The 22,083-nt window shown below is 42.8% G+C and overlaps 1 protein-coding gene across 1 annotated transcript in view; it reads left to right on the top strand.

Annotated features, from left to right (window-relative positions):
- Nucleotides 1-21,874, top strand: part of ZBTB1 (zinc finger and BTB domain containing 1) — a 69,832-nt gene extending 47,958 nt beyond the window's left edge. The window contains exon 2 of the mRNA XM_086937925.1: nucleotides 18,424-21,874. Coding sequence (XP_086794051.1) covers nucleotides 18,444-20,567 — 2,124 coding nt within the window. The 5' untranslated portion in view covers nucleotides 18,424-18,443 and the 3' untranslated portion in view covers nucleotides 20,568-21,874. The remainder of the gene's footprint in view (nucleotides 1-18,423) is intronic.
- The last annotated feature ends 209 nt before the right edge of the window (nucleotides 21,875-22,083 follow it).

Raw genomic sequence — 22,083 nt, 5'->3', positions numbered from 1 at the left:
AAACATCACCTCCCCCCAAGAACTCTGTGACACCCTGACAGACTCCTTCCATGACAAGATCCCCACCATCTACAAACCCTAGCCCACAGCCTCCTCGCTTCCACAGATGTAAACTCCGACCACCTGATCACCACTTGGGACCAGCTCACTGCACAAAGCACCTCAGCCACCATGGTCTCCTTCCAATCTGCTGCACCCACAGACCCCCGCCCCCACCACATGTATAACCTCGGAAATAGTACAATCAGCAACAAGCTCATAGCCATCTTCAATACCTCCATCACCTCCGCCACCTTACCAGAAGAATGGAAGCACACTGAAGTCAAATCCCTTCTCAAGAAACCGTTCACCATCCCCAGCGAGCTCCAAAACTACCGGCCCATCTCCCTGCTACCCTTTCTCACCAGAGTCCTTGAAAAGGCCATCAACCACCAGCTCACAAAATACCTGGAGACCATCTTCTGGACTCATCCCAATCCGGATTGGCACAAACCACAGCCACCAAAACTGCCCGATCGCAGCTATTGACATCAGAACCCTCCTAGACCACAGGGAAGCAGCCGCCCTGATCCTCCTCAACCTCTCAGCTTCCTTTGACACTGTGTCTCACCACACCCTAATCAAGTAGCCTCATCAAATCGGAATCCAAGAGTACACCCTCAAATGGATTGCATCCCTCCTCGCAGAAAGAGCACAGAGAATCCGCCTTCCACCTATCACCTCGGAACCCAAGAACATCTGTGGTGTCCCCAAGGTTAATCCCTCAGCCATTAACTTTTCAACGTGTGCATAAACCCCCTGGTCAACCTTGTCAGAGCCCACAGACTGAGCATCATCTCCTATGCAGATGACACCCAGCTCATCCTCTCTCTATCCGCATACACATCCATCACTAGAACTGCATGACCAACGTTGCCAATGGGATTTAAAACAACTACCTCAAACTTAACATTGACAAAACTGAAGTGCTCATCTTCAGGCACAACAGCTCCCCGTGAAATGGCTCCTGATGGCCTGCTAAACTGGGACCTTCACCCACTTCAACAGACCACGCCCGGAACCTCAGCATCATCCTGGACTGCCAACTCACCATGAAAACCTATATCAACGCAGTCTCCTCCATGTGCTTCCTCACTCTTTGCATGCTCCGTAAGATCTTAAAATGGCTCCCAGACGCAATGTTACTCAGGCCCTCATCACAGCCACTTGGGCTACGGCAACTCACTCTATGTAGTAATCACCACACACACCACCTGAAAAAGCTGCGTAACATACCGAACTCAGCGGCCAGGCTCCTCCTCGACCTCCCCAGATGGAACCATATCAGCTAATCTTAAAGAAACTCCACTGGCTCCCCACCCTCAAAAGATGCCAGTTCAAGATGCTGAGCCACGCCTACAAAGCCCTGCACAATCCAGGACGAGCATACATCAACCGCCTCCAGACACTTGCGCTCTACCTCCTTCTCTTTCACTCACACCTACCACATCTGCGAAGACCTGGAAAAGCCTCCCCCTCTGACCATCACCCTCTCTTCAGTAATTCAGAAGGGGACTCGAGACCTGGTTGTTCAACTGAGGCCTTTCGACCAGCTTGACTCTCAGCGCCTAGATACCCTCCGGGTGAGTAGTAGTGCTCTATAAATCCTGGATGTTTAATTGCTTGACCTCCAAGCGCAGCCTGGGAGCACAACAAGCCTGCTATGCCTGAAAACATCTCTCAGTCCTAGAAGCTTAAAAGCTTGCAGAGTAAACCGTAACCAGATTCGCAAACTGCAGTTTGTCTGATTGTTCATGGGCTGCTGTCCAAACGCCATGGATGACGAATAAAAGCTGGAATCTTTTCTTCTGCAGAACTTCATCATGACCAGATGTGCGTACAACATACATTCTTAGATGCTTGGAGCTGCGAGTTGCTTGTCTCCTCAAGGCTATGACTAGACCTAAAGCTCTGCCCCTAACATTACTGCCTGTCCTGTTAGTATCGAACCTGGAGGCCTGCACTAAGTGCTCTAACTGAGGTAAGGTCTCCAGCATTGCTGAGCCAGTATGCCAAGAAACCATCCATGGCCCTTCACTGGACTTAATTACACACAAACATATCCAGCAACTGCAGGTGGACATTTTTAGGAGTGGTGGCTTTGCTTGGTAACCATACTCTTCATGTACCAATGTTGCTTTGCTTGCAAGAACCTCCACATTCCCTCCAATTTTTTACTCCTCTTAGATGGAAACTTACATCCTGAGAGTGTTGTGAGCATTGGCCATCAACAGCTTGTTTGATCTGAGTGCTGGAAGAAGTATATCCTATCTAGATTTTGGAATCCCTCCCTGCCTGCCTGACTGGTCACAGGTCCCACACCAGTAGGTCTGAGCAGTAGCTAGGTCCAGGGCTCAACTTCATGGTCTAGGTATATTGTTTGCCCCTTCTTCCTTGTGGGCTTACGCAACACTTGTACTTAAGGCCCATAGTTTATCTTGACCCCCTATCCGATTTCCCAGCCAGATTTCATGCCCGACTACAGTCCTTGTTTTGCTGTTGTTGCCACGTATAGGCCCAAGGTGTTTGTGTTATAGGTCCCCAAGTAATACTAACCCCCTAACTGAGGCACCCCTGGTCTTCCTTACTTCACCAATTTTTATTTTGCCCACAAGACCTCAACAAATAATTCAATAGAGACAGACTTTAAAAAGTATCAATCTTAACTGTTTGCTTGCTTGAAATCCCCCCATGGGCCATCAGAGTTGGAATTCAACAGTGAGCAGTAGATCTCAGGATATCTTCTGGAAATTCAGGTCTCCTAGGGGGTCAGAATAAAAACTCAAAAACAAATATCAGAGACTGAGGTATAGACGTCATTAATTAGGTTTATTAAGTTCAATACACATTTTATATCTTTCATATTTTATTGCTTACATATTGAACTTGTCTCTGAAAGATTAAAATAAAGACATTATCACAAAAAAATAAAAAAACAAAAATTCACCAGTCATGGCTGGATAAACTAGCAGTAACTCACTCCCACCTCTTGCACTGCTTATGGCCTTACATATGACATCATTTATAACATGTTGAATGACATCACAAAAGGCATTGTTGACATCACTGACCTCAACTATGACAGTGTTGATAACATTAGACTAAACAGTATTGTTTTATATTTTTCTCAGTCAAAGAAAAAAGGGGCCTACAGCCATGAGCTATAGGGGTTGACTAAAGTCTCTATGCAGTGTCCTTATGCCTATGTGCAGTGGGGTTGACTGTAGGTAGAAAGATGTGATCATTGGGAGTTGCCTGCTCACAAATGTTTCTATGGAAGACCTGGTGGAAGCCAGCCACTGCTGCCCACAACCAAAGGTTCTGCACAGAGGGAATTGCCCACCCATGGAGGATTAGGTGTATAAAATGGCCGTAGCCCACATTGCGCACTGCTGAAAGCCATGCATAGCTGGGTTTTGCTGCTTGGCAGGGTAGTTCGTAGTACTCGGCCAAAGACCAGTCCCTGTAGCAAACATCCACTGCACACAGAAAAGGCAGAGGACAGAGTGGGTTGGTTACCCAGTAGGGCTGTTCCTGGTTTTGGAGCTACCAGTGCGGAGTATAGCCAAAGCAGAGGTTTTGTACTTTTGGATGCTGTCGTCAGCGATGCAACCTATGATGCTATCCATTTTGCAATTTAACATATCATGAGTGATCTCACAGACCATGCGTTAGGAGTCTCAGAGTCCTAGTTAGTGAACCTACTCCTAACTGGTGAAATTCAGTTGCTTTTGTGTTTTTTTTTTTCTGGGTAACTATGACTTTACTTAAATTGTTTTTTCACAGGTTTTTAAAAAAATGTATATTAGGTCTAATAGAGCTAACCATAACTTTACTTTAGTTTTTTTAGTGAAGATTATAATTAAAATGTATCTGTGATGTAATAACTCTTGTGAAGCAATTGCACTCCCAATGTTTACACGAGGCTTTAACATCTTTTGTATAACTCTCATTCTAATGTCTATTCCCGTTAGTTGTGGACTCTGCTGTACCCTGTCATAAATGGTAATGGGTAATGTTTGTGAGAGGGGTCGTAATAGGGCAAAGATCTATCCTTATCTATGATGTGCCTGAGGGTTTGCTGTTTTAATATTGAGTGCAAACTCCACGTCCATGGGGTTGCATGCAGAGTGTTTGGCCCCATAAACAAGCTTCCGGTTTGTCAAAACCATTGTAATCTGTTGAAAAATGATCTGAGCTGTGTTGTGGATGCTGGTCTGTCTGTGGCAGAGACAGACGCATCCATTTGAAGTAAGCAGCATTTGAGTGAGCAGGCACTTGTGGCGCCCTGAGCTTCATTTTACCTGTCACCATTTTTAACACTTTTTAAACTAATAATATTCCTTGTTTGCATTTTGTAATTCGAGTGGGCTTCCTATTTGCTTTCTGCCTACCTGTTGTATTTTGTTACCCGCCCGGTCCGCCGTGCCCATTGTAGGCGTTTGTTTGCGGAGGGTGAGGAGCCCAGCACTTCCAGGTACGACAGGAAACTGGTTAGCGCTCGAGTCTCGCTGTCCTGCCCCTTACTTAATGAGGGCGGACGCGCACAGTGGACGCGCCGCTGGTGTGCCAAAGGCAAACCCGAACGGGCGCGGCCAGGGGCCGGAACCTCTGCTCAAATGAGCTCAGGGGGAGTTAACAGTATAGGCAAGAACAGCTGTTAAACGGGTGCCTTAAGACTAAAGCAGTATGCAGGCATAGTATGCATGCAGAAATGATGCCTCATCAATGTAAGGTATGTCTATACGACCCCTTAGTTTCTCGGGGTGATGAGAGGGAGGTAAATAAGTTAAATATGTTAAATATGTTTCAGGTGAACTGTCGCCATGATTTGTTAACGGATTGCCAACCGGATGTGCTATTTTTAACGGCGACGTGGTTAGATGAGGCATCTACCCCGGAGATTCTGGAAGCCCTTCGTCATACATATGGCTTATTGAGAATTGATAGGGTGGCCCAGCGAGGGGGTGGATTGGCGCTAGTGCATAAACTGGAACTAACCTGCACCCTAGAATCAGTGAATATCATTAAAAGTGAAGCAGGTTTCTTCTCTATTAAAGTGTCCCCCAATTACACCATAAACGGCTATCTGATCTACCGCCCTCCAGGAACGTCCACTCAATTCATAGACAGCTGGTTAGAGGTGGTGACACAACCTGCACTACGATATAACAGAGCCCTAATTTTAGGTGACCTTAACCTACATTTCGAGGATGTTAGTTGTAAAGTGGCTACAGGGGTTATTGCCTCCTTGAAGTCTTTGATGTTTAACCTTCTTTCACTGACACCCACACATCAAACGGGCCATCTTCTTGACCCTATATTTGCCAACTGGGATGAAGTGAAGGCTCCGTATCCCATCAGGGTTCCATGGTCAGACCACTGCCTTGTACCGTTCTCCGTTTTAAGTAGATCTACAGGGATAATAACGCGGAAACCCTCATTTCCCAAACATAGGAATTGGAAGAAATTTGGCCAAGAAACATTTGAGCTTGCCTTACAGCAGGCCTATCCTCCGTTAAGAGGGACCCTTAATGAAGCTTGGAAAGTTTATGAAGATTGATTGACCACAGCACTAGATAAAGTGGCACCATGGACCAACAAAGCCCCAGCACGGCGCGCTAAATCTGCCCCATGGTTTAATGAGGAATTAAAATTAGCTAAATCCGCATGTAAAGATTTAGAACGCATATGGCATAAAGATTACGATACTACTCACAAGCTGCAATATAAGAACAGTATGAGGAAGTATCACAAATTGATAAGGAAAATAAAAAGAGAATTCTTAAATGAGAGAATTGAATCAGCCGAGAACTTTTCCAAGGAATTATTCTCAATATATAAGGAGTTGACGGTGCCCAATAGGACAATGGCCCAAGACATTTTTTCCGAAGAGATCTGTGAGTCTATTGCGGACCACTTCGTAAAGAAGGTGGAGAAGATATATGCATCCTTCCCGACAGGGGCTGGTAAGGTTCTATCAGACCCTGACGATAGTAAGAGGACTACAGTGGTCAAACACTTGAATTGTTTTGAGGTACCTCCGAAATTGGAATTACTGAGAATTGCGCTCAGTATTCAATCAGGATTTCCCACGGATGCTGCTCCGCCTAGGATTTTTAGGAACCAGCTGAAATTTCTGATTAACCATATAGGTCATATGGCCACTCTCTCCTTTCAGGAAAGCTATGTGCCTGATGACTGGAAAAGGGCTCAGGTAATCCCTATAAAAAAGAAAGCTAATTTAAACATAACACAATTGGAGAATCTACGGCCTATTTCACTCCTTCCTTTCTGTATGAAAGTAGTGGAAAAAATAGTCAATATCCGGTTAATGAAATTTATGGAAGAAGGGTGCCTTCTCCACTCTTCCCAATCTGGCTTTAGGGCGTGCCACTCAACGGAAACTGCCCTTCTCTTCTCTACGGAGATCTTCCGGCAAAAAGTGGATGAGGGTGAAACAGCTGCCTTAGTATTATTAGACCTGAGTGCGGCCTTCGATACTGTTGCACACTCCGTGCTATTAGTTCGTCTTAATGAGGTTGGAGTGGAGGGACAGGCCAACAATTGGTTATGTTCATTCCTTGCAGACAGGAGCTTCCAAGTTAATTGCCCTCCGTTCAAATCAACACCGCGGTGTTTAAAGCAGGGGGTTCCACATGGCTCTATTTTGAGCCCTACATTGTTCAATCTCTATATGGAGCCCCTTGCAAGGATTGTGAAATCATACGGCGTGGAAATTGTATCCTATGCCGACGATACACAATTGGTGATCGCTTTATCGCAAGTCCCATTGAGACGGCAGCCAATTTCTCCGCCTGTCTAACTGCTTTAGCTGGCTGGATGAATAATAATTGCCTCCGCCTCAACGGAAATAAAACCGAGTTGATAGTGATCGGCAAAAGGCCATCTATCTGGTCGTCTGCTTGGTGGCCCCCGGAACTAGGCCTCACTCCCACCCCTTCTGTCCTTGTGAAGAACTTAGGTGTTCACCTGGATACTCTTCTCTCGTTTGAACAACACATTGGAATTATGTCAAATGTTATGGCATTTTGAAATCCCTTTGAAAAGTCTTAGATCTTCTCCCCATTAAAGCAAGGAAAACCTTGATACACGCCCTAGTCACTCCTCACCTGGACTATGGGAATTCTCTTCTTATTGGTCTTAACAAAAAAGGGATTCACCAACTCCAATGTGTTCAAAATGCAGCGGCCAGACTGGTTCTTAATTTGCCCAGAAAAACATCAGGGAAACGAGCTTTGGTGACCCTTCATTGGCTCCCTATACAGGAACGCAGCTTGTTTAAATCCATGTGTATAGCCCACCACATTGCACAGGGCAAAGCCCCTGTATATCTTCCAAATTTGCTGACCATCTACCGTCCTAAACGCATTCTGAGGTCTCTTGGAAGTATGCAATTCCATGTCCCTCGTATTTATAAAGCGCGGATGGGAGGTCGCTCTTTTAGATATTTAGCTAGCAAACAGTGGAATACATTGCCTATTGAACTCAGGATGGAGCCTTTGGAAAGAAGGTTCCGCCAGAAACTTAAAACTCACCTTTTCCCGAGGAATTAAACTCTGGAGGTATGTTATTCCTACTTCCACCTGTTGCTGATTGCTTGAAGCTCTGCTTTTCTTTTGGACAGTGCCCACAGCGCGGGGACACACTGATTATAGTGTAACCATGCGCTTTACAAATGTTTTATAAATATAAATGTTTTATAAATTGTGCAGGTGTGATGCTAAGGCAAGGATTTATTCCTAGGAGATTGGGTCACACTTTGGGGGATGGTATATTACAGCTCCGATAAAGGCCCCATTGAATAACCCATTTGACAAGTCAGGTGGATAGATCAGTACTACTCCCGCCTCCTTTTCTTGTGGTTCTGTTATTGTGCAGGAGTTTAAAGGCTGGGGGAATTAGATCGTCCAAGATATTCAGTTAAATATCTCTGACGACCTCGTTCCCCCATCCCTTAAACTCCTACATCAAAACAAAACCACTATATATAAGCCATTTCACTTGAGAACAAACAATTGGCATCCCTTTTCAGCTAGGAGTTCTTTTGTTTAGATGTTATATTTGAGGGCTGATTGTTTGATAATGTGGGCATTTTTTTTCATTGATTTAGTTATTTGCCTGCTGGGAGTTTGAGCTAGAGAGTAATTGGGATTAACTCTCCGAATTGCAGGCTTCTGGCAAGGTTGTGTTGTAATTTCTCCTTTAATTGATGATGCACGTTAGGAATGTAAGTGCGTCATCAGAACACTGTCTTCAGAAAGGTCAGTGCCACAATTGTTTTTCAAAAATATTAATTTAAGAGAAACAGAAGAAGAAACTGTATTTCTACCTAATCTTTCGTTTTTATACTGGACAAGCAGGTGATTGTGATTAAAAACTACGTTGGCATAATTTGTACCTCGTTGGATGTTTTTTGCCGTTGGTTATCTGCATAATTCAAGTGTGTCTCGCGTCGATGCTGTCTCGTGGAGCCACCATTGTTGTGCCTGCGTTGAAGGTAGGATCGCGCACCACGTCTGAGGGAGGATCGGGCTCCACTGCTCTTGCTGCAACATCCCAGAGCGTGCACAGAAAACTGGCAAGTTCTCCTGCTTACGCCAGACTACGTTGATGACGGACTGCTACGTTTGACGCCTCTGCGTCTTTCACCTTGTGACCCAGTTTCCTCTTACGCTCGTTTCCTGGCAACGCATAGCGCTGAAGTGAAGAGATCACTAGCAACTTCTTTAGGCGTTCCCTTCAGCGGGGGGATAATTTCTCAATTCAAAGGTATTTTTTATTTCTTTTGCCTCTCGAGTTTCTGTTGCAGTAAAAAGAAAAACAAGGAACAAGAGAAACAAGCGAGTTGGTTGTAACATTTAAATACATTGGAGTATTTTAAAAAAAGATGGAAATGAAGAATAAGGAGGACTTTCATCTTTATAGAAAAACCTTTATTTTTACCCTTGTTTTACATTTTTCATTGGTTACTGAGGACTTATAAAGAACTATATCAAACTCAAACTGACAACAGATTACCATTGAATTTGCTTTGTTATTGTTTTAGCTTATTTCATTTTATTGTGTTAATTATTACTTTAGATTGTTTTGTTAGTTTGTTGTTTTACCTTGCTTTCCAGCATGTCTACAGCCAGCAGAATGAGTCAACCACCACAATTTTTATGTGAACGTGGGGAACTCGTTCTTCCCTGGAAACAATGGAAACCCCTTTTTGACTCTTATCTTGTAGCCATCAGTGGTCAGAAATTGTCTGCAGCAAGAAAACAAGCTGCTGTTCTTCACAATCTTGGGATTGAGGGCAGGAATATTTATGACAGTCTTGATCCCATTCCTATTGGGAGAGGTGATGGGGAGCCTAGAGATGTTTTTGAAATGAGTGTTTTACTTCTGCAAATACATTTTGGACCACGTCTCAACATGGTTATGGAAAGTCACATATTTTTTATGAGGGCACAAGCTAAAGAGGAAAAAGTTGCCAATTACGTAGCAGCCCTCAAATCTCTTGCGCCAACATGCAAATTTGAGAAATTAACAGACTTGCTCATTCGTGACCAACTCGTACGTTGCACAAATGATCCTCGCATTCAAGAGAAGTTACTATCTAAAACCCCTAATTTAAAAGAAGCTATCAGTATTGTAGAGAGCATTGAACATACCACACATTGGGTAATGACATTTGCAGTTCTGTTCAATCGAACAATAATTTTTCTGTTGTCAAAAACTATGATTCCAGTGACATTGATTCAAAGTAATTGCCATCTTCTATTTGTAGAATTTATCCCTAACACAATAACATTGTGGGTAAGAATGACATAACAAAAGTGAATGTCAGCAATTTTAATAAGGACACAAAATGGAAGTGTTCTAGATGTGACAGCCAGAACCATGGTCCTAACTATCCTAACTGTTTTGTGAGAATCATGTTCTGCAGAAATTGCGGTAAAAAAGGCCATTAAGCACGCATGTGCAGAAATGCGAAAGTAAACTTTATTAAAGATACTTTTTGTTCTCAACAAGCTATTCATCTCATTATTGCTGTTACTAACCAAGCTGCACATGACATACAAAAGGTTGATGATGATGTATCTATGACAAAATTTGATATTTATGTTAACAACTAACTTATTCCTGTTTTAGCTGCCTCGGTTTCGCCTTACACTCTGATCAGTTTTACTTTTTGTGATCAAACGTTTGGCAAAGATAATATTGAATTGTTACCACCTGACATTAATCCTATTGCCTATGGTGGGAAAAGCATTGATTTGATTGGTTACTCTGTTCAAAACATTATTTTTAAGGACAGAGAAACTGTTGGTAAAGTCTACATCGCTTAAAGAGGTGATAGTTTGTTAGGTTGGCGTCACCAAAGAGATTTTGGAATCATTTTAAACATGAATGCCTAATAACAAGTTATGCTTGTTAAACAATTGGGAACTGATGATGATATTGTTGGAAAATACCCGACAGTGTTCAGTGACAAGTTAGGATTGCTCAATGGTAAAAGCACAAAATAATTTTGAAGACGAATGCCCAACCCATTGTTTATAAAGTTAGGAAAGTACCACATTTAATGGTAGGACCCTTGCAACAAGAAATTGATAGGTTACTTGCAATGGGGATCATTGAGGAAAATGAATCCTCTGAATGGTTGGCCCGATCGTTTTAGCGCCCAAAGAAAAAAGGAGTACGGTTAGAATGTGTGTCGACTTGGGAAGCCTGAGCAACTGTATATGGGTCGACAGACAACCCCTACCCAACATTAATAAAGCTCTTTCTAAACTTGGTTGTGCACGTTATTTCAGTGTAAAGGATTTATCGTCCGCGTACCACCAAGTCATGCTGCATGAGCATTCCAGAGCCTTCACCTCTTTTGTCACACCCCTGGGAGCTTACAGATTAGTAAGGATGCCCTTTGGATTGGCATCTGCAGCTGCATGCTTCTAGAGGTTGATGAAGGAGGTTTTGGACGACATTAGTTCAGTCTTGTTTTTTCAGGATGACATACTTGTCCATGGTAAGGATAGAGCCAGCCAAGATCTTACCCTATTGAAAGTGCTGTCCAAATTACAAGAACGGTGGTTCGCCCTCAAGAGAGAAAAATGTAAATTCAGGGTTAAGTCCGTATCTTACTTGGGACATTCCATTCCCGGCGAAGGGATCAGTCCCAAGATTGATTTGGTAGAGGTGATAACTCAAACTCCTGCTCCCAACAATAAAGATCAAGTCAAATCTTTCTTTGGATTATCCGAGTATTACTCCAAGGTCATCAACAATTTTGTTAGTGTAGTACAACCATTAACCCCTTCGGCGCGGGGCAAATTCCGCCGATGTGCGAGGTGGGGGCGGGGTTGGGCGTGGTGCTCTGGTACTCATGACGGCTCCCGCCCGTCATAAATCAAGGTGGGCGTGTGCTCATGATGGCCGGTAGCCATCTGAACTCCGCCCACTGATTAATTCGCCAGCACAGGTAGGGAATTAGTGCGGGTGGGCGGAGCGGCAACGTTCGGACGGCTCCCGGCTGTCATGAGCACATGCCTACCGTGACTCATGACCGCCGGGAGTCTTCATGAGCAAGGGAGGAGTTAAGGCTTCTACTAAAAAAGGGTACCGAGTTCATTTGGTTTGAAGAATGCACCCTTGCTTTCAACAAAGTCAAGAGTGGTATTATTTGCATGGCTACTCTGGGTCATTTCGATGTCACTAAGAAAACCATACTTATCACAGATGCATGTTTACGTGGTTTAGGTGCTGTTTTGTCTCAAATCAGTGCTGGCAATGAAAGAGTTATTGGTTTTGCCTCCTGTTCTCTCAAAGGGGCTGAGGAACGCTACTCAGTGATTGAACGAGAGGCATTACCTTGTACCTGGGCGATCAACCATTTCAAGTTTTACCTCTGGGGTTTACCCTTTCTTGTCAGGTCTGGCCATAAACCACTTGTTCATATTTTTGCTTGTAGGAACGTTGAGAAGACCGCCTTCAGAATTAAAAGATGGTTTGAGGGACTCTGGGAGTACAATTTCACTGTGGAATACTTGCCTGCTTTAAAAAATATTCCTGCCGATTATCTTTCCAGGATGCCGCTTGATAAGTTTGTTTCTGAAAGTGAAGATGGGATTGTCGTATGGGTCAAGGAACCTGCTCTAAATAGAGTAGAATGGGAAGCCAGTTTGCTTACTGACACATCCAGGAATATTGTTATGAGTTTTGTTGTGAATGGTTGGCCTGTTTTCGAGGATGTTCCTCAGTGTGCCAGAGGATTTTGGAATGTACGTGATGAGCTTAACATTGTTAAATGTGAGCTTTGTTGTGGACAGAGGTTAGTTCCGCCTTCTGACATGCTTGAAAAGATTATCATTCTCGCGCATGAAGGTCATCTTGGACGCAGTTTAACTAAAGCCAGAGTCCGAGAAGCATATTGGTGGCCTGAAGTTGATCACCAGGTTGAGGCAGTGGTTAAAGAATGTATTTCTTGTGCCAGTTATGATCAGTCAAAGATAATCAAGTCTGCTCCACTTTCTCCTGTTGTTTTTGCCTGAGCGACAATGGTCCAAATTGGCTATAGATATTCTGGGACCTTTTAAAGCTCTTTCTCCTAATGAGAGGTTTGTTATAGTTCCAAATGGGTCTCAGCTTGTATGAGTTCCATTACAACTAAGAACATCATTGAATTTCCTAGGCATGCATTTGCGTGTGAAGGCATTCCTCAAACTTTAGTGAGTGATAATGGTGTCCAATTCACCTCACAAGAACTGGAAGTTTTCCTCAATGAGCTTTCCATTACCCATCATCGCATTGCTCTTTATTCTCTTCAAGCCATTGGCTTGGTTGAAAGCATGAATATGCCTGTAAAAGCATGTGCACAAACAGCCTATGAGTCAGGGTCATCTCTTAACAAGCACTGGCGTTGCCAATAGGTCTCGCAGTAGGAAAGTTGGAGCTATTACAATTGCAAATAACCATGCCTTTTTTTTTATTTTAAAAAGATAAAGGGCTTTGTCATTTACAAAACTAATAGCTCCAACTTTCCTACTGCGAGACCTATTGTGCACTGCACAGTGTGGGTGAAAGTGGCACTGCGTGGGTGTGAGTGGCTTTGAGTGAGTGGCGTTGCGTCGGTGAGTGGCGTTGCATGTGTGAGTGTTGTTGCATGGATGAGTGGCGTTGCATGTGTGAGTGTTGTTGCGTGTGTGAGTGGCATTGCATGGGTGAGTGTGGCGTTGCGTGTGTGAGAGTGGGCTTGCGTGGGTGTGAGTGGCGTTGTGTGTCTGAAAGTGGTGCTGTGTGGGTAAAAGTGGCACAGCGTGGGTGTGAGTGGATTTGCGTGAGTGAGTGGCGTTGCGTGGGTGAGTGGCGTTGCGTGGGTGAGTGGCGTTGCGTGGGTGAGTGGCGTTGTGTGGGTGAGTGGCGTTGCGTTGGTGAGTGGTGTTGCATGTGTGAGTGGCGTTGCATGTGTGAGTGGCGTTGCATGTGTGAGTGGCGTTGCGTGGATGAGTGGCGTTGCGTGTGAGTGGGGTTGCGTGGGTGAGTTGTGTTGCGTGTGTGAGTAGTGTTGCTTGTGTGAGTGGCGTTGCGTGGGTGAGTATGGCATTGCGTGGGTGATAGTGGGTGTGAGTGGCGTTGCGTGTCTGAAAGTGGTGCTGTGTGGGTGAAAGTGGCACTGCGTGGGTGTGAGTGGCTTTGTATGAGTGAGTGAGTGGCGTTGCGTGGGTGAGTGGCGTTGCATGGGTGAATGGCGTTGCATGGGTGAATGGCGTTGCATGGGTGAGTGGCATTGCGTTGGTGAGTGGCGTTGCGTGGATGAGTGGTGTTGCGTGTGTGAGTGGCGTGTGTGAGTGGCGTTGCGTGAGTGAGTTGCGTTGCTTGGGTGAGTGGTGTTGCTTGGGTGAGTGGCGTTGCGTGGGTGAGTGTGGTGTTGCGTGGGTGATAGTGGGCTTGCGTGGGTGTGAGTGGCGTTGCGTGTCTGAAAGTAGTGCTGTGTGGGTGAAAGTGGCACTGCATGGATGTGAGTGGCACTGCGTGGATGTGAGTGGCTTTGCGTGGGTGAGTGGCGTTGCGTGGGTGAGTGGCGTTGCGTGGGTGAGTGGCGTTGCGTGTGTGTGGTGTTGCGTGTGTGTGGGGTTGCGTATGTGTGGGGTTTCGTGTGTGGGGGGGTTGGGTGTGTGGGGGGGTTGTGTTTGTCGGGGGTTGTGTGTGCTGGGGGGGGTGTGTGTGGGGAGTTGAATTAATATTTACCTTGCAACCGAGCTGCTTCTGTTCACAAGCTTGAAAGCAGCAGTTACATAAATCGAGAGCAGCAGCATGCCCATGGCTCGCCAGTGCATGTTGCAAATGAAACAAAGCATAATGTATTCGGATCGCATTACAAAGAAAGCCGCATGTACTCTCTTGCCACAGTGTATTAAGGCAGCACACAGAGAGGGAAAGGGGAATATTTTATCCTCCTCTGGGCTCATGGTAGAAAAAAAATGGGAATCAAAAGGCGCGTGTCCCATGACATACAAGCCATTTCATGTGAAAATGCATCAGCTAAAAGGCAGGGCGCTGACAGAAACACGAACTTGCCAACAAACACGAGCCTGCCAACCAAATGTAAATATTCTGCGTGTAGTGGAGCGCGAAGAGCAGCGCGAAGAGCAGCACGAGTCTCTAATGTAAAATAAATACGTTCGGCGGGGGGGGGGGGGCTCGGAGCAGAGCCTTTGGTGTGGCCTGGCGCTGGAGAAATGCTGCGGCTGCTAATTAAATATAAAAAGTGTTTAGGGAGTCACGGCTGCCGAGAGTAACAAGGCAGTGCTGGGAGGGGGGCTGCGCACCAACTGAAGTGCTCTGGTTGCACGGCCTGTGGCCGTGTGAAGTGATAAGCCTTTGAAGTATGTCACGGCGCCTGAGGGGAGAGCAGAGAGAAGAGAAGGCGAGACCTATAAATAAGACGGATTCACAAAGATGAATGTAAAACATTTAAAACAAGCACATAAAGAGGCAGGCAGAGAAGATAGTGGAGATGGGCGTGGGGGTGGTTAGAGAGATGAACAGAATAGCTGCGTGTGAAGCGTTACAAAGATGAATGTAAAACATTTAAAACAAGCACATTAACAGGTATGCTGTGACGGAGGTGTGAGAGGTCTGGCAGGGAGCAGATGGCCTGGCCGTGAAGCAGGGGGCGGAGCAGCGCTGGGGAAGCCTGTGGGAGGGTGATTGATGCCTTTGATGTGGGGAGGGAGGAGAGCCTTTTGCGAGCCTTGTGCAGGAGAAATGCTGCCGATGCGCCTGCTTGTTTAATCACGTGATTCACGTGAACTTAAAGAAAAACGCGGCTAAAAGCCCGTGGTTTGACGAGGATTTTGCCGACATGAATTCTCGCTCCGCTCAATGCGCTTGCGCGCATTGATAGGTCGCGAGACCTAAAAATATTTTAGGTGAAAAACTATGGGCTCACAGAAACACACCCAATGCTATCACAGGTTGTTCAACTTTCATGAAACTTAAAGGCAGAGTAGCTGGTTCAAAATGTAATCCTTTGTGGTTGTGTATGCGCGACAGTAATGCCAATACTACTGATCCCAGGATTTTAAATTACCAGGAAAAGTATAAACAAAGATATGATACTAAGATTGGTGTGTGTAATCGTTCATGGAAGGTGGGCGGTCTTGTGTATGTTAAGAAAGCTACATGGTCTCCCAAAGGTGACCAAGGTTTTTAAAAATGTGGTGATTTTAGATGATGGTAATACTTGGAGCATGTCTCGGCTTTCCTTGTGCAATAAGGAGAATGACATCAATATGGGATCTCAGTCGAGACAGTTTTCTCTTAGTCATCCTGCGTGTCAGCCTGAATTCTCCTGTCATGAAAAGAGTGAGGCGCTCTCCTCTTTATCTCAAGGCTTTTGTATTGCATTAATTTTAGTTAATGTAGATTGCCATACTTAAATTGTTAAACTTTTAAAATTGTTTATTTATAAGTTGTTTCATAATATTGTTAGCACGTATTGCCATTATCTCTAATTCTTTTTTTTTTCTTGCTGTTTTTTTTTTCATTCTGTTCTTTTCTTTCATGGTAGTTGCTTGATTTTGTCCCTTCTTTTGTTTAATGTGTTGAAGGGAAGATGTGTTGTAATTTCTCCTTTAATTGAAGATGCACGTTAAGAATGTAAGTGCATCATCAGAACACTCTCTTCAGATGTTCTTTGCAGTTCCTGCTGAGAGGCCACGGAAGAAACTGCCTCCGCTGGTGGGTGCTAATAAAATGGATGATAAAGTTACTTTTGGATGTTCCTTTACTTGCAACAGGTTGCAATCTACATGGAATGGAATGGGGTTTAGCATGGTGGTGCTGTTTTAGCAATTCAGCAGTTTTTGTTTTTCTTTTAGTGCGGACTGATGTACAAATGTAGAATAAAATGTGATGTGGCTGCAGTAGGGTAAGGATGTTATGTTATGAGATTTTTAAAGCGCGCAATTAACCAAAGGTGTCTGGCACTGTCTGAAAGGGCAGTGAGTGATGATTAGAGATTGAATAGCCAGGTCTTTCTCTCCTTCCTGGATGATGTTAGTGAAGGAATTGCTCTTAGATGAGGTGGGAGGCTGTTCCAAAGTTTGATCGTATTGAGGACTATATCTCTACCACCCTATTGTATCTTCTTAAACTTAGGAACAACCAACAAGTTGGCATTGGCTGATCTTTGTTCTCTGTTGGGCTTATATGGCATAAAAGCTGAACTGAGAAAGTCCGTCCCTGAATTATGCATTCTTAGTGGAATAAGCAGAGGGCTTTAAATTTAGCCCGACTGTGCATGCAATGCCAGTGAAGCTTTCGTAGTCCTTGCAAGATGGAATGAAATTTTGGAAGTTGAAGAATCTGTCTCTCCGCTGCATTTTGGACCACTTGTAGTCGACTCTTGTTTTTCTAAAATGGCTAGGTAGAGACTGTTGCACTATAATTCAGCATAGGAAGTACTAAAAGAGCTATTAAAGTTTTCCTGTGGCTATCCGGGATAAAATAAATAATTTTTCTTATTTTTAAGATCTAGTAAGCTGAGGAAGTGAAAGCTGATATTTGCGCACTCCTAATAAGATTGTCATCAATAATGGCTCCCAAATTCTTCGCTTTAGTAATGGGATGTGATGTACGTTTGTGGTATTCGGGTTGACAAAGGTATGAAATCTAGAATGTGGTCAGGATTCTTTATACAGGTGTGTGGCATTTATTAAAATATCTACTTACCAAGAGATGGGATGCCTCCGAAATATACTTGTTCTATCACACTGATTCTCCATTAATAATCAATTTTTTTGGCATGCATCAAATACGTTTTACTAAATAATGTCGCAGACAAACAATATCTAAAGCTCCACAGTAATTTATAAAAACCTTTTTTTCAAGTTGAATTTTCTTTTGTACGTTTTATACCATGGCCTGGGGGTCAAGTGATGGGAATTCCACAACTCTGCTTCGTGAGGAATTCTATAGAAGCTGTTCATGTGATGGTGGTGGTTTGTTTTGTGACCATAAGTGGTTGAGGAAGATATGCTTAAAGTTTCTTAGGCTTCGGTCATTGGCCTGGAGCACTACTTTGCTGTCAGCATAAATGATAAGTGTGAGCTTTCTGTGGTGGTTTGATTTTTCCGACTGAATTTTTTTGCCTTTAGAGTTTCTGAGTTTGAAACATTTTCAGAAAACTTTCTTTCCACTGGTGATATTTTGGTAATAAAACAAAAAAAACAGGTGCTCTGTATTGGTTCAGCATGTTTATGTGCTGGTGTACAAATCTGCCACACGGGCCTCTGTGTAGCAATATTTTGTGTGGTGTGCTTTTTTTTATTTTTTGTAAAAATCTTTAGAAAGTTGATTTTTTTAATGTGATGTAGAAACCTGTTGTGCCATTGGGCAATGGTCAGAGACTCCTGTAGCTCTCATAGAATTCTGGCATCGAATAGTTCCTAGTAGGAAGGAAAATAAACACTGACCAACATCATGGTAAAATGTGCTCCTGAAGAATGAAAACCACTGTGAAATACTACTTACCTTATGGCCTAAATTGCTTCACGTTGCCCGAGGGATTTTCCAAACTATTCATTCTATAGCATATGGTGACCATTATCAGTACAGTAGCTTTCTTTCGGGATTCTGTGACCCACCTTGGTTCTCGGATTATATTTTTAAGACGTTTACAGGTTTAGAAGCAACTAGTTATATTTGAGAAATTATAAAATCAAATACTAAAAATAGGTGGCTGATGTAGAAAAAAGTTACACAATGTTTAAGTATTTCGACTGAATGAATTGCAAAATAAAAATGGCATTTACTTCAGAACATTGAACTAGTTCCTCTATTAACAAATATGTATATTTTCATTTTTTGCAGGATTCTAATGTAAGACCAAGATGGCTAGACCCAACCATAGCAGCTATGTCCTTCAGCAGCTGAACAACCAAAGGGAATGGGGTTTTCTCTGTGACTGCTGCATTGCTATTGACGACATATATTTCCAAGCACACAAGGCTGTTCTTGCTGCGTGCAGCTCCTATTTTAGAATGTTTTTCATGAACCACCAAAACACGGCAGCTCCTCTTAAGCTTAGCAACATGCAGATAAATGCAGAGTGTTTTGATCTCATTTTGCAATTTATGTACTTGGGAAAAATTATGACTGCGCCTAAAAATATTGAGGAATTTAAAGTGGCAATTAAATACTTACAACTCTATAATTTACCTGAATGTTTGGAAGATATTAAGGATGGCGAGTTCTCAAGTACAAAGAGCTCTACGTCTGCTTCTGAAATCCATGGAAATAAAATGGTATTCGGTGTAAAAATGTATGAAGAACCACTGCTTCGAAATGGCGAAGAAACGTGCGTGCGGTATCCTGAAGCAAGTAAATCAGTAAATCCATTACAAGAGAAGAACACTAAGAAAGAGGTTTTACAGGCTGGAAGAAATCATGAACCCCTTCTTGAAGTGTGCAAGAAAAATACTGTGCCCAAATTATCCAACCCCAAAGAACGCGTAGCACGTCGTTTTGGAAGAAGCTATACCTGTGATAGCTGTGGATTTGTTTTTAGCTGTGAAAAACTATTAGGTGAACATGCTTTAACATGCACCAATAGACATATGTACCAGGCAGCAAAATCCTACAGCAGTGAAGAAAATGATTCTAGCGAAAAAGACTCTTCAGTTTCTAAGCTGTCACCCAAACAAACCGAAATATTTAAAATGGAAGCCAGTCAGTCACTTGATAGTTCGTCTTCTGAGGCACCAGCCATGGGAAACACCAAAAATGCTACAGGCTTGAGCGAAAAGTCAGATGGGGTGGGTAACGCATTGATTGAAGGAAACTCAATCGTCATTAAAATTGAAACTGAGGATAGTCCTGCTGTTGAAATGGAAGACATTAACATTGTCAAAATTTCAGATAAAGATTTCATCGACTCATCTGAAAGTGACGAATTGGACGATGAAACAGACGAGCCCCTTTGCAGTTATTATGTGGAAGAAAATGTTGATGGCAGTCAAATTACAGAACATATTTTGAAAGCTCAACCTCCAATGCCTCTCCATCCCAGAGGAAGAAACTGTATAAAAACTGAAAGATTCAGTAATAGTACAAAAAGTGCAGGGCTTGATGTTGAGGAAAACAGAACCTGCGAGCTGTGCGGTCTAACGATAACAGAGGAAGACTTGTCAGCTCATTATTTATCTAAACATATTGAAAATATATGTGCTTGTGGCAAATGTGGCCAAATACTGGTTAAAGGCAGGCAGCTCCAAGAACATGCAGAGAGATGTGGGGAACCCCAAGATCCTATTGTAAATGGATTAGAAAACCCGGAAGAAAAAGGTAATTTTGGAGAGGCCACGGAAGAAACAACCAATATGTTTGTAGAGATGTTGGATGACTTGCATGATGAAAATTTTCAGCAAAATAGTCTTTCAGATAAGCAGACATATAACCATTCTGCCTGCCCTTATGGTTGTCCAAATTGTGGACAGCGCTTTGAAACTGAGAGCCTTGTGCTTGAGCATATGTCTCATTGCCTCGAACATGATCTGTTTAAGAATACTATCATAGAGGAGAATGATAATGATCATCGAAGGAAGCACTTCTGTAACCTTTGCGGTAAAGGATTTTACCAGCGCTGTCACTTGAGGGAACACTTCACGGTTCACACGAAGGAGAAACAATTTGTTTGCCAGACTTGTGGGAAGCAGTTTCTTCGAGAGAGGCAGCTACGACTCCATAATGATATGCATAAAGGAATGGCACGATATGTATGTTCTGTGTGTGATCAAGGAAACTTCCGTAAGCATGACCATGTGCGTCACATGATCTGTCATCTCTCTGTTGGTGAGACAATGTGCCAGGTCTGTTTTCAGATATTCCAAACCAACGACCTTCTGGAGAAACACATGGACGTTCATTTGTACACCTGTGGTGTTTGTGGAGCCAAATTCAATTTGAGAAAAGATATGCGGTCTCATTATAATTTAAAGCATTTTAAACGAACATAAATGTATATAGTTTTAAAGTGAAAAAAAGCAAAACACCAAAGCTAGAGGAAATAGGACCCCTTTTTTGATTTAATTTAATTAATACCTCTTCTGGGAGATTTTCATGAGGTGAATGACATTGTTTTTTCTAAAGGTCATTTCAGCCTTTTTTATCCTTTCAAGGAACACAAGTCTATATCAAAAACCAAAACATATGACGCCCTTTGCACCTTGAAGCATTTAAGTGCTATTTTGTACAATTTGTGGGGATTTCATATACATCTGTGAAATGTTTTCACATGCCTTAGAATCTGTTCATAATCAGACACATTTTAATTTGTATTTATATTATTTTGCTAAGTAGAAATAGAACATGACTATCAATTATCTTAGCATCAAAAGTATATTGCACTTCTACTAAAATATATTATATTGCCCTTAGAGAGATTGTTTAGGAATGTCCTGTTGTGCCTTTTTTCAGGGGTAAAGATAAGTGTAACATTATGCAAATATCTTGCTTTTAAAACCAATTTGAAATCGGAAGTGAGCAATCCCTCATTCTTCACACTTCTATCAGACCCAGTTGTGACTGTGAGTTTGTAAGTATCACCTTATAAGATGTAACCAATGTTTCGCTGTTGATAAGACTGACTTTTTGTGGGAAATCACAAGACATTCATAGATTGCATATAAATATGCAAGAGAATTACAATCAGTTGGAGTAGTTGTTAATCGACATAGACATTTTGACTTGGGAGATTCACCTTCCGAGGTTAAGAGTATTTATTATGAACGGGGTAAACAAGTAAGTTGATGTACTGGCTACAAATTTAAAATCTAGGAAACATTAGAGAGTTGAAAGGAACAGCCAAAAATAAAAAAAGCACAATTTGGGCTGTACTCATTCTTACATTTCTATATAATTAAGTAAGCCAAAGTAAGGGATTACCGCAATAGAAGCAAATTTAAATTACTCAGAGGGGATACTGAGTAGGGTTTCAAAAAGAACTGGCATGCCAACAAAATATAACTTCGTCTCAGCCACAAGTAGACTGTTCTGAAATGCGAAAAATAGGCATCAAATTTTTGTTAGCACTTTTGTTTTTACCATTTACCTCTTTGAAGGCAATAATGGTGCATATGAACTGTGGAGAGGTGCTACGAATGTGCAGTCAAGTGGTATTATCAACTTTCAGACTATATTTATCATGAGAGTTTTTTTCCCTTTAACCTTTGCAACACACATTACACGTTGCCTGAGTAGACAGTTTTTCCGAAAGTTTTTTTTTCATCTATGAATGATTAAAAATAAAAATGTAAAGCTCAAAGACAAACAGCTTGACAGTCTAATGTACCAATATGTAAGTAAATCAATCACTTATTTAAGAGGAATATATGTATTGCGCAGCCATTGGATCGATCAAGAAAATGGCGAGTAGGAAACAGATTACCAAGGTAGTATCTGAGCACATATGATCTGTGTTTTATCGTGCAGAGTCCAATCTGGGAAAGAATAGCAAGTATAGACATCAAGGGC

The sequence above is a fragment of the Lissotriton vulgaris genome, chromosome 9, assembly GCF_964263255.1.
Source record: "Lissotriton vulgaris chromosome 9, aLisVul1.2, whole genome shotgun sequence".
Classification (NCBI taxonomy): Eukaryota; Metazoa; Chordata; class Amphibia; order Caudata; family Salamandridae; genus Lissotriton; species Lissotriton vulgaris.
The sequence above is the reverse complement of the archived record's forward strand: the minus strand, read 5'-3'. Positions and strand labels throughout refer to the sequence as shown.